Source organism: Branchiostoma belcheri, unplaced genomic scaffold (genome assembly GCF_001625305.1).
Source record: "Branchiostoma belcheri isolate BF01 breed outbred unplaced genomic scaffold, Haploidv18h27 scaffold194, whole genome shotgun sequence".
In the NCBI taxonomy this organism is placed as follows: domain Eukaryota; kingdom Metazoa; phylum Chordata; class Leptocardii; order Amphioxiformes; family Branchiostomatidae; genus Branchiostoma; species Branchiostoma belcheri.
Window position 1 is genome coordinate 130,395 of NW_017803424.1, and position 11,939 is coordinate 142,333.

The window sequence follows — 11,939 nt, forward strand, 5'->3', positions numbered from 1 at the left end:
CGTTAACAATATTGAAGCTTCAACATAGTTCATAATGTAGTACAAGTAACATATCATGTCGACACAGCAAATGGTAGACGTTCTTTAGCCTTAATGTGCAATTTTGCTGTTTCTACACGTTTCTAGTCTACTTTCAGGGAGTCAATAAGATTGAGTAAGAAGACCTTGTAAGCCGAGCGACTAGTAGGTAAATAGGTATACAACATAATGATTTTGGTAAACTCATTTATTTTCGTTCATTAATCACAATTATATTTCCCTTTGCTTAGACCCAGCGCTCTACAAGTTCGTTGAACGGCACGGGTTCATGGAGTTTCTCCACATCTTCGCCGAGAACAACATCACATTGGGCTACCTGGTGGCTGCCACTGAAACAGATTTGCTGAATTTTGGCTTCCCCTTACCGGTTGCTTCGTCTATGTTAAAGCACAGTCGTGAGGAGTTTGGTATTTCGACGGGGCACTACACTGCCCCTGGGCGTGGATCTAGGCCAAGCTCTAGCTCCAGCTCACGACCTGCAACCCCCATGACTAATGTTGCCATTTGATTTTATCAAGACTCATTTTTGCTCATCCTGGAACGGGTCGGTGTGTCACTTTAAAGTATATTATGGCGAAGTGATTTTGTCTGTCAAAATCGTATAAATAAACAATTTACGTTATGCTTCTGATGCTAATTTAATGACGTCAAAACTTCGCCACTACATGTTCAAGCTATCCGCCATTTTAGATTGGCAATCTTGAATGTTTAAACATATATGCAGCTTTGATATACATAGGGAATGGACTCATCGTCATTTTTTTAGCCTGTAAAAAGTTTATAGTGTACTACATTAAATGTAGGGCGGACAGGAGCTGTCCCTGTAAAACAGGAATGACTTGATTCAAAGACTTGAAATGTAGTAGCTTCTATATTAAGAATTTACAAAAGTTTGTATTATTGTTATTATCATTGTTTTATTTTCTAATAAACGTATTTCCGGATCGGCAGTTTTTATGACGTTCTTGGTGTCTTATTTCCTTTTAAGAACAGAAATTTTCATAGACAAATATAGATAGATACATGTGTTACCATAATGATTATCTATTTATTTTATTCACATTTATTTTTCGAGGATTGGGCAAAAGGTTTTGAAACTCATCTCAGCCCTCTCCTCACACATAAAAGGAAATAATAAAACAAAGTGATAATAATAAGAAGAATAAATGACAAAGGTACATAATGAGCTGGTATACAAATCAAAATCAATCAACTAAATCAAACAAAACGTCCTGTCTGAAAAAATAAAGTTGAAAACCACGTCAAATATTTTACAGTTGTTGACAAACGACAGTGAGGGGTTACCCCTGAGAATGGTTGAACATAAGGTGTTGTCGGTGACGTTGTTTATGTCAAATGGCAGGATTTTAGTTAGAGATAATAGCATGTCAATACGTTCAAGTGCTAAGGTTAACTTAGGCCACATTGACTTAATTTTCAATAAATCAATCAATCAATCAATCAAATGGTTTACTTGTGAAAACAAACAAGAACTTGTAGCATTTGGCTAAATTGTGTCTTGCTGTACAATTTGATTTCATGACATATCTGGCATAACAAATTAAAATTGCTAAGTTATTCAATAAAATCCATATGATGACATCCGCGCGCGCATTGATTTTCCCCTGTTGAAATAAAAAAGATCACGTCCACCAAGTCCTGGCCTGGCTCTAGGCCTGGGTAGTCCATGGTAGTTAGCGACAATATAATACGGAGCCGGTTGTAACTCTGGAGGATGGCACCTAGGATACCGAAGGTCCACGACTCAAGAACTCAAGTGCATACGTACAGTGCAGATTCATAAATCCCGCAAAAAGCCAGCATGTGCCGGCCTGTCGTATACGTCGCTGAGTACTGCCGCGAATTCATGATACCAGCTTTGTATTCCTGTGGTTTAGTAGCATTTTTATTTTTGGCTGGAATTTTTTATTCGCCCGCGTGCACTAGTTTCGGTGTCTTCGGAGGATGTCATCCATAAAATTAAGTCGGCGTTAAGACTAAGAAAAACAACGGGCAATATTGTTTTTGTCCTTTGGACAATTTATACCACGAAAATAGGCCAATTATTTTTTTTTTGATGCTACGACTGTAAGTCAGCAATACCGTCTTGTTTATAAACAACATAAACAAAATTACCATAAATAAAGGAATAAGCAACCTGTTTAGGTTTGAACCTGTCTGAATAAGCAAAAGCTTCTGTCATCATTGCTGATAATTGCATTGTGATGTTTTAGTAGCTTAAAACTTTAGCATCCTTTGATAAAACCATGTGTATTTGCCTTTATTGCCGTCGCCAAAAAGGTTATGTTATCAGAGTCGTTCGTGTCTGTGGGTCTGTGTGTCTGCCTGTCTATAAACACGATAAATTGGGAAAGCTTAAAAGGATGGACTTGATATTTGGTAGATAGGTAGGTCTTGGTGAGACCTCAAATGATTAGATTTTTGGCGGCTCCTTATGGTACTGCATCTCAACTTCCGGTTTAGATATCTCATGACCTAGACATGCTAGGATTACGAATTCTTGATGAAAGGCAGCACGTGTTATGGGGAAGAATTGTGCCACATGTGTTTCTTCACTTCGCCTGGTGTGTCACACATCATTTTGGTTAACATACCAGCATAATGATAGCTAACTATATACAGCAGCACATTTCTGATAACCCAGACTCATACATGACGAAGGCAAAAAGTCACCGACCTCTTGTATTGGAAAGATTTGTGTTTATTTTTTAGTACCTCAACTTTTTCTAGCAGAAAGTGATTTGACAGAAAAGTTGAGGTACTAAAGACAACTTCCAAAGGCGTCTATGCTTTAATAAAAGGGACCAAGTGTAATAAAAAAAGGAGTTCAAGTGGTTTCAACCTGTCAATACTCATTACATTTTATTACTGTTTTTGTAAATATGTATGGTGTGGCTTAATTGGCTTATAGCTTTTACACTTCGAGCTAGAATATTAAACAGTGAAGAAGATGAACAAGACACAAAAACCTCTTTGACTAAGAAAAACAAAGTCAATTTTTTTAATTAACCAGAAAAGATCCACCGATTCAAATACAATTGATTTTACTTGCCTTTATTTGTTTCACATACGGTGCTAACATTGTAATAAAATCGTTATGCATTGCTATGTTAATCACAATTCCTTTTTGTATTAAAATGTCAGAAAATGTTTGAAAACCAAACGCAATTGTGTACTATTTTCTACTGTATATTTTTAGGTGGATCATAAAAAAGAAATGCATAATACATATGAATTATACAGTTTCAATCTAATAAATCTCATGGCCTCACGAAATCACCACTCTTAAGCTAAACAAGAGTCAATTTGACACAAATATCCGTGCTGTTGTGACACTATTAGCAGATTGGGCGAAGGTGTGTTGTGCCGAAGAAAATGTAAAAAAAAAACCTACAAAAAGCAAAACAAACACTTCAATTATGAAATAATCACAAATGTGCCATTTGTCAATATCCTCACTGATGTTGTCTTGGATATGTTTAAACACCGACAGCTGTTCAGCCACCTGCAGGGTGGTTACCATCGTTACACAACAACGAGCACAAATCACACAATGATAAAAAAATCACAGTTCCATCAAAATAGGGTTGTCTTCTAAAATAAAATATGCACTCTGAAAACTGCTCCGGTTTACATACGCGTCATCTCATGTGTACTAGCAGACGACATGCCAAACTACATACCATTGGAACAAAAGTAGCATGACTTACAGCTGCGAAGGTACGGGCACAACAAATCGCAATACTCAGCGGAGGTCTCTGACCTCTTTTACAATGTAATAACGTTCCATTTCGGATTACGTTTTGGAAAGGTTTTATTGAATTACATGTTCGTGCAACATTTCTTATTCCTTTTTTTCTACTTTTAGTGTGGTAACTTGGCAAATGATTCAATAGTTTAATTGGTTTCTAATTACTGCAATTAAGACATCAACTAGTTGTAAGCCTTAACAGATGGGTTCTTGGCAGTCAACTCCATGTTCATGTTGTACTCATCAAACTTCGCTGTGCTAGGGCCGCAACGGCGGTACTTACGACCAGTGTAGTTGAGGAGAACGACAACCAAACCAACTGTGACCACAACTGCAATGCCAACACAAAGCAGTGCCAGGTACAGCGGCTCCTTGTACCAGGGCGCGTTCTCATTGGAGACAGCTATTGATAGAAAACAAAATACATATCAGTAAGGAACTAGAAACATTTACATTTTCTTTTAACAATTACTGCGAAAGAAACGCTGATTTCAAGATTCCCTTTTCAAATATCAATCCAGCCTCAACATGTACCGTACCGTACACATTGATTGTGTTTGTTGCAATAGTTCTCAAGTAATCAATACAGTATGCATAATACTTCGGCTCAAATAAAATCTACATGTATAATACGCATTGGCTACCATTTTGGTTATGTCGAAATAGATAAATGTGACATACGTCAAGCCTTTATATTCTCTGTGGTTGCATCTTACGTTTATATCTAACTGACTTCGTGTCCTTTTTGTTAGGGTGAAGTAGTGCACAGAAAATTAACTTGATTACGATCTTGCCCTATTGTGACAGTACTTGACACAAAATTTGATAAGTCATTCAAGCAAACATTTAGCATGGGAATTCCAAACGGTCTTCGATAAATATTAAATATATTAGTTCTTGGTATAAAAGGATATCTTCTAAAAGACATAGGATCGCTATTTGGAGTAATGCGAACTTTGAAAAAAAAAAGGCCACGCACCTTTAAACACCAGGATGGATGATGGAATCACCACGATTGAACCAGCAGAGCCCAAAGTATTGTTGTTGAGCAGTATCCCGGCGTACAGGATGTCTTTGATCTCAACGGTTGAGACAGTCCCTCCTTCGCCGAGGTAGACGTCGAAGATGGCGATGACACTTCCTGCTCGAAAACCTGTGACCTTACAACCTTTGTAGCGATTATCCAGATCGCTGGTGGCGAAGATTCCATCGATCTGAAGACAATTATAAAATTCAATAATTGATACCTGTCTGGTAGTTGAAAAGATATTTTGACGTCTAATTTTGCCTACGATCAGTGATCAGTTATCAATGATGGTTGAGAACTAGAAGTAGCATGTCATCCCGATGGTTATAACACGGACTTTAGGTCCTAATAAATGTAGATGACAAGGTATTTTAAAAAATTCCCGGGCAATTCTAAAGCAATTTCTTAAAAGTACAACTCACTGCAGCTTCCACTTCTTCCTTAGTTGTGCTGAACTCCTCTGATTCCGGATCACCCAGACCGTTCTCTGTGAAAACCGCTTCATTGGTGCCGATGTGGGAAATTGTCACCTCCGTGTTAAACGTTGTAGTCTCTATAAGTACAGAATAAGCCATCAAACGGGTAACCACACATAGTTGTCAACATGGGCAAGGTCATAATGTAGTGATGTTTATATTTAAAACAAAGTCGTATATGATGCTGTAACCACCCAGCAATAACAATTAAAACAGAGGAAAATCGTGCCTTTCAGTATGTAATAGCCTATTGTGTGTGATAAATTCTCAAAATTAATGTCTCTGATCAGGAAATCTGAATTCCGCATTTACACATGGGCAGGTAAAAAGTATTTGGAATCAGGACCAAATAACTAACCTTTGCATTGCGTGCCATCCTCCGACAGATAGTAGCCAGGTACGCACTGGCAAACAAATAAACCCTCTACTTCGACACAGTCTTGGTGTACTTTGTCTGGACAAGGGTGGCTCCTGCAGTCATCAACTTATCATATCACAAAGAAAATGAAACAAAAAAGATTAATACAAAACATATTGTCCCATTCCCTGCCCCCATGACGGATAATATGCTAAACTGATAATTTTAGGAAAAAATTGGAAACCGTCTGTGGGGGTGCATACAAACCTTTCAAGGTAGTTGCTTGAATAGGTTGCTGTGTATTCTCGCTCTCCTTTGTTGTTTCCTGATGTTGAGTCTCTGAAAGGTTAATGTATATACTGTGTTTATAATCATGCTCTAAATGACATTGCAATTCATCATTATCGCCATTATTGTGAATGTGATTGAAGTGCGCTTCGATCCTTTTCTTCCACTAGTTTAAAGTACCCATAACATAGTAAATTAAACCATTTTTATTATAATATCCGTGAAATACTTACCTCTCTCCAATGATAGGTTACCACTGATAACAGAAATGATATTTACACTGTCCACTATTTAACCAACCTGATTATCTGCACTCTATATGTATTTAACTACGAAACCCCTTGGTGTGTTGAAACAATCCTTCTAATTGGTAGCGACGTCACAGCTACAGGACCAGTAATACAAAGTTGATAACTGTACTTAGATAAGGTCAACTCAAGGAACAGAAGAAATAGACTCCATTTATGATGCCAATAAACGGCTAAGGCCACGTCAGCCCATTTACAATACAGAACATGCACCAGGTAATTATATATAATGAGTGTAGGCATTTGGAACAGTACTGTAATAATAACATGCCGTACTTGATGTTTCGGGCCCTAAAGTTGTGAAATTAGAAAATGAAATACAACAGTTTATTTTTGTAGTGATAAAATATATAGACTGTTTTGTTTTAAATTAGGTAGCCAGATACATACTTGTGATAGTTATTATATTCCCCTCAATCGTGCAAACTGACAGGAATAAGACCAAATTCTACGTACATCCGTATACAATTTCGTTAGAGTGCTTACAGAAGAAACACTTTTCGGTAATTGAAAAGTATTAATGTTAGGCTTTGCTACCGATATTAAGAATCTGCCAGATGATATTCTAGTGCACCTATTTTTAAGAGGTATCAACAACTCATGACATTCAAATATTGCTCTATGTACGAAGATGTTTGTCAGATTCTAAACAGTTTTTGTAATATTTTAAGGTAATATGTCAGTACTGTCAGTCTTTTGAAATATATGGTCACTTGTTTATAATTCAATTACTCTGTAAAATCGTGCCTTCCTTGTCATGTATTATGTGTTGTCTTATGTGTCGATGGCGGCATGAATATAAGTTTCACTCTTGTGTGCCGTTACCGTGTTTTGTCAATAAATGTTTCAACAAAAGAAAAGCTAAAATAAAGCCATAAATCGTAACCCTGTGACTACCATTGGCGCGTGTGTGCCAAAAGGCCGTCCAAATAATTTATTTCGACACCGAAAAGCACACTAAATATGCATATCATCTCGACCCCAAAAGCAAATCATATACTAAAACTCAATGAACTCCAACCAGACCACCTGCGAACACAGAAATATCGACCACTAACATAGTCCTTCCGCAAAAAGATGTCTCCTTTCCCGGAGGTAACAAAGACAAACAAAAACATAAAACTTACCCACGCAGGATTTGCCGTCAGCGCCGACAGTGTATTCCTCCGGACACACACAGGAATAACTTCCTGGAGTGTTTTGGCACTGGTACTCACAACCGTGGTTTATCAGGTTACATTCATCCAGATCTATAAAAAAACAGAAAAAATGTAGATAGTGTTGTTTGCTGAACAGACCTGATATAAGCAAATATTACATCAGTTATATTTTTATACCATTCATTTGTATGTAAATGCCTGTATATTGTCTTGTTGATTTAATATGGGCCATGGGCTTGAATTACAAGAAAAAATAAGTAAAGTTAAGTAAATAAGTCATTACTCCATCCGTATGCCTGCCTTTGACATAAACACCAACACTTTTAAATTTCAGCTTACGAAGAAAAGTGGTGGTATAATCCATTGATATCACTGACACAATGATTTCAATATGGTAAAGGATAATTTCTCTAGTAAATATTTTTTAAATATTGAAATATTACAAGGGCAACGTATTTACCATCTTGACAATGCGATCCAGCCCAGCCGTGGGTACAGGAACAACTGTATTGGTTGACGCCATCTTGGCATAGACCTTCATGTTGGCAAGGCGAGCTGCTGCATTCATTGATATCTGAAAAAAAAATGGCATCAGCATGTTTCAGTATTTCCTTAATTCTGTAATATTCACGTGAATTGGTATCTCTATTTAACATATAATGATATTTTTCGAAAGGTCTGTAATCTCTGTATAGCGTGTTTGATTCTAACATTTGATCAAACATATTTACCATCACATGTTCTTGCATCAGTACCAAGTACATAACCGGGTGGACATCCGCAGGTGTAGGATCCGTTGGTGTTTGTGCAGGAATGGGAGCAGTCATCCAGCTCCAAATGGCATTCATCCAAATCTATTATGTAACAAAATAAAAAACAAGATCAAACTATAGATGTCCCATACTTTTACTGCTAACAAAATTCTTTTTACTTTTTTGTTTTCTTTTTCTCACACATTAATGATTGTAAAACGAATATAAGTAAAACAAACTAGATAGTGTGGTGGAGTTTGGCAGAGACCAATTTGGACTGTCCAAGTCCTTTTCCACTACTAAGCGAAAACAAACTATTAATTAACCAAAATGTTGAAATAAAATAACAATACAAAACTGAATTGAGTTAACACAAAAATAATAGCAATTGACAACGCTCAAGTAATAAATAACTAATGCCGTTAATATTTTACAGGGGGTAACATTTGAACACAATGCTACCCCCTCCAAAAGAACCCATCAAAAATAGAAAACTTTGAGACTCACCCGTGCAAAGATCACCAACCGGAGCTAGTCCTTCTGGACAGGTACACTCGTAAGTTCCCGGTAGATTCTCGCAAAGATGTGGACAGCCGTGGTTATTCAGATCACACTCGTTTATATCTGTGAAGAGAAATAGATATTCTATTACTATTAGTTCATGTAAAAGAACATGATGAAAACATGAGGATGATTTCATACAACCTGGTGGTTACCAAGAAACAGTCACTATTATTATTATGAATAAATGAGGCAGCGTTTACATTACCTTCACACTCAAATCCGTTTCCAATGAAGCCAGGAGGGCATCTACCACACTGGTAACCTCCGTCCTGCAGGTTAACACAAGAGACCCCTGGGAAGCACGGCTCCAGGGCACATTTATTATTAACACTCACATCACAATTAACACCAATGTATCCTTCCGCGCAGGTGCAGTTGTAGCCATTCACATGGTCAATACAGGTTCCGTTGGAACATGGGTTTGATTGACATTCGTCAATTTCTGTTTCACACAGTTGCCCGGTGTACCCTGGACAGACACAGTTGTAGTAGCCTTGGCCGCGAGGCTTGTCGGGATCAGGAACACACAGTCCTCCATTTTGGCAGTCACACGTTGTGGTCGTCAGCTGAAACGTCTGCTCTGCTGATGAACCACACTCATCCTGAACAGTAACGCTGATGTCGAACGTTGTTGTGAAGTCTCCTATCCACGTCAGCTCGCCGTCTGGCTTCACAGTAACGCCTGGACCTCCCGATGTCACGAGACTAAAGGTCAAAGGTCTGCCTTCTGGGTCTACAGCGCTCAGGGCCATGGTCAGGTTTTCATCGGGAAGCTTTGTGATGGTCGGTGAGGTGGTGAAAGACGGTGGGCTGTTATCTGGATTAAAACGATAGAGACATTCATGTATACAAACACAGAAAAATTTCATGATATTTTACATTAGCCATCTATATTATCGAAATATATAAATAATAATATATAATATTAAAAATATAAAAATATTTAAATATAACAATTTTAATGTAATTTTACATTTTGTGTATTTTTTTACGTATCTTTGTTTTTTTAGTATTGAATATTGCGTTCTACATGATCTGCAATCAGTATGTTTTTGCGTACTATTAACGCAGCAACATCTTTCTGACATATCCTTCTATGACTCACTTTGCCTGTTGGACCAGGTCGTGTTAGAAAATTGAGGCAGACATTGTAGACACCAGTTGTTGGGATCTGGTTCTTCAACCCCGAAGCAGTGTCCTCGGATGTTGCACGTGTTTTGCTGCATTGAAAAAAAAGCTTCGTATTCAAAGTAACATTGTAAAGTAGAACGTTATGAACCAAATATCTTATCGTTGAATTTCTGGTGTACTTAGCAATTTTAGTTCGGTATTTTTTAAAATAAATAAATCTGCAAAATACCTTCCACACACAGTCACCTCCTTCAGTACACTCCTGACAGACAGAGTCGTACACTGTGAAGAACAACTCTCCACTGAACCGTTCTCCATCGTTACTGACAGAGACCAGCATCCCATGAGCCACCGCGCCTTCGTTAGTAGCAGGTGTTCCGTAACGTACAGGTGACCGGGGAAGGATACATGCCACCTCCCCAAAACTCCTGAACTCTGCTCCAGACCTGCCGCTAGAGGTTTCAGGAATCTTTTGCCCATCTTCAATCTGGAAAAACATATGGAAACGTTTTATGAATTATTTGTACAGATTTCGTTCTTTTTTGTAATTAGTTAAAATACCTAAGAGTAAAAAATGCAATCTTTTTGATCAAAGTAAATGGAAACATTAGTATAATACTGGCAATGGCAAATAACAAAATAAGACACTGTATGTTATAAACCTACAACAACGAGCAACACAAATGGCCATCTACACGGATTGCATGTTCCCTTTTAATGACTTACATGTTTACAAGATTACATGACTATGTTTGTATGTATGTATGTATGTATATTTACGGAAGGCAATGTTATTTATAATTGTAGATCAATATTATGGTATGCTATGTAATGTGGTTTACCTCAACATGAGTTACTCTGCAGGTGAGATTCTCTGAATCCATCAGTCCCTCAGCAAAGAACGAGGTTTTCATACAGGGACGTGTCCGGACGTCACAGAGACCCTCGGCGGGGAGAGCGAGAGCAACGGGAGGCCTGCCAACTTGGATGGAGCAGTCTTCCGACGCGTATGCCTCGTTACACTTACAGGTACCGTTCACACACTGGCCGTTGTTGCTACACTGACGTGGACACAGGTTTGCCGTGATGAAGATTGGGGGTACTGCTGTGCCGTTTTCATTGGTTTCGTACAGACTGACCTCCTTGTAGGCTTTTTCTGCGCAATCTGCCTGGATCTGCTGCACTATGATGTCTACATAGTCGAATTCCTCTGTGACCTACAATGATTGTAAAGTAATTGGGATTAGTAGAAGACACCCCTTGCTGGCGTCCCCCAGGGTTCTATCTTAGGCCCAACACTCTTTATCTTATACATTAATGACTTACCTTCTAGATGTACAACATGTGAGGCGAATCTGTTCGCAGATGACACCTCTCTTACTGTAGCTCACCGTTCCATCAACACAGTTGTAGACTCACTAAACACAGATCTGGCTACAGTTTCCGAGTGGCTACAACACTGGAAACTAGAGGCTAATAGGGACAAATGTAAAGTTATGTTTCTCACTACCCGCCCCCTCCCACAAAGGATCCCCCCGGTCATCTTAGCCGGTACCACCTTACAGATTGTCCACAGTCACAAACACCTGGGTGTGACCCTAACCAGTAAACTCACCTGGTCTGCACACGTCGAAGCCATGACAAACAAGGCAAGACGTACTGCTGGAATGCTCTGCGCCCTTCGGAAAAAGGTGCCCAAGACCATACTACTACAACTGTACAAAATCATTGTCAGACCAGTTCTAGAATACGCTGACATCGTCTGGGGTGGTCTCACCATGCGTGATCAAAAGACCATCGAATCGGTCCAATACCGGTCAGCCAGAGTGATAAGTGGACACCACGGGATTCCTTATCCCTCTCACAAATCTCTCTATTCTCAGTTTGCCCTCCCTACACTTACTTACCGTCGTAAGGTTCACGCAGTAACCACTCTGTACAAATTGAAGAATGGTCACTGCCCGCCCCACCTAGCTAGTTTATTACCTGTTACCAGGACATCCGCCATACACTCCAGATACCCCCTCAGAAATGGAATAAATCTTTGTGTACAAATCCCCAAAA

At 38.7% G+C, this 11,939-nt stretch overlaps 2 protein-coding genes across 2 annotated transcripts in view; both read right to left on the reverse strand.

The window, feature by feature from the left end:
• The window catches only part of LOC109468177 (von Willebrand factor D and EGF domain-containing protein-like), an 85,081-nt gene that overhangs the window by 70,774 nt on the left and 2,368 nt on the right, over positions 1–11,939 (reverse strand). Inside the window, exon 3 of the mRNA XM_019766433.1 lies at positions 10,718–11,092. Coding sequence (XP_019621992.1) covers positions 10,718–11,092 — 375 coding nt within the window. The remainder of the gene's footprint in view (positions 1–10,717; positions 11,093–11,939) is intronic.
• On the reverse strand, positions 3,217–10,358 carry LOC109468188 (neurogenic locus notch homolog protein 2-like). The gene is made up of 12 exons (XM_019766444.1): positions 10,105–10,358; positions 9,850–9,964; positions 8,950–9,561; positions 8,688–8,804; positions 8,160–8,282; positions 7,889–8,002; positions 7,396–7,518; positions 5,940–6,011; positions 5,673–5,798; positions 5,261–5,391; positions 4,791–5,025; positions 3,217–4,214 (listed from the first exon to the last, which is right to left on the reverse strand). Exons 1-12 carry the CDS (start codon positions 10,213–10,215, stop codon positions 3,994–3,996), a joined length of 2,100 nt encoding a protein of 699 aa, XP_019622003.1. The 5' UTR covers positions 10,216–10,358; the 3' UTR covers positions 3,217–3,993.

Bases quoted from the DNA above. Each gene is read 5' to 3' on its own strand.
- LOC109468188 (XM_019766444.1), bottom strand. From the start codon at position 10,215: ATGCTGGTCTCTGTCAGTAACGATGGAGAACGGTTCAGTGGAGAGTTG. The intron at 8,805-8,949 runs GTAATGTAAACG...TTCTCTTCACAG, and splicing joins AAACGGATTTGAGTGTGAAG to ATATAAACGAGTGTGATCTG. The intron at 5,799-5,939 runs GTTTGTATGCAC...TGATATGATAAG, and splicing joins TCAAGCAACTACCTTGAAAG to TTGATGACTGCAGGAGCCAC.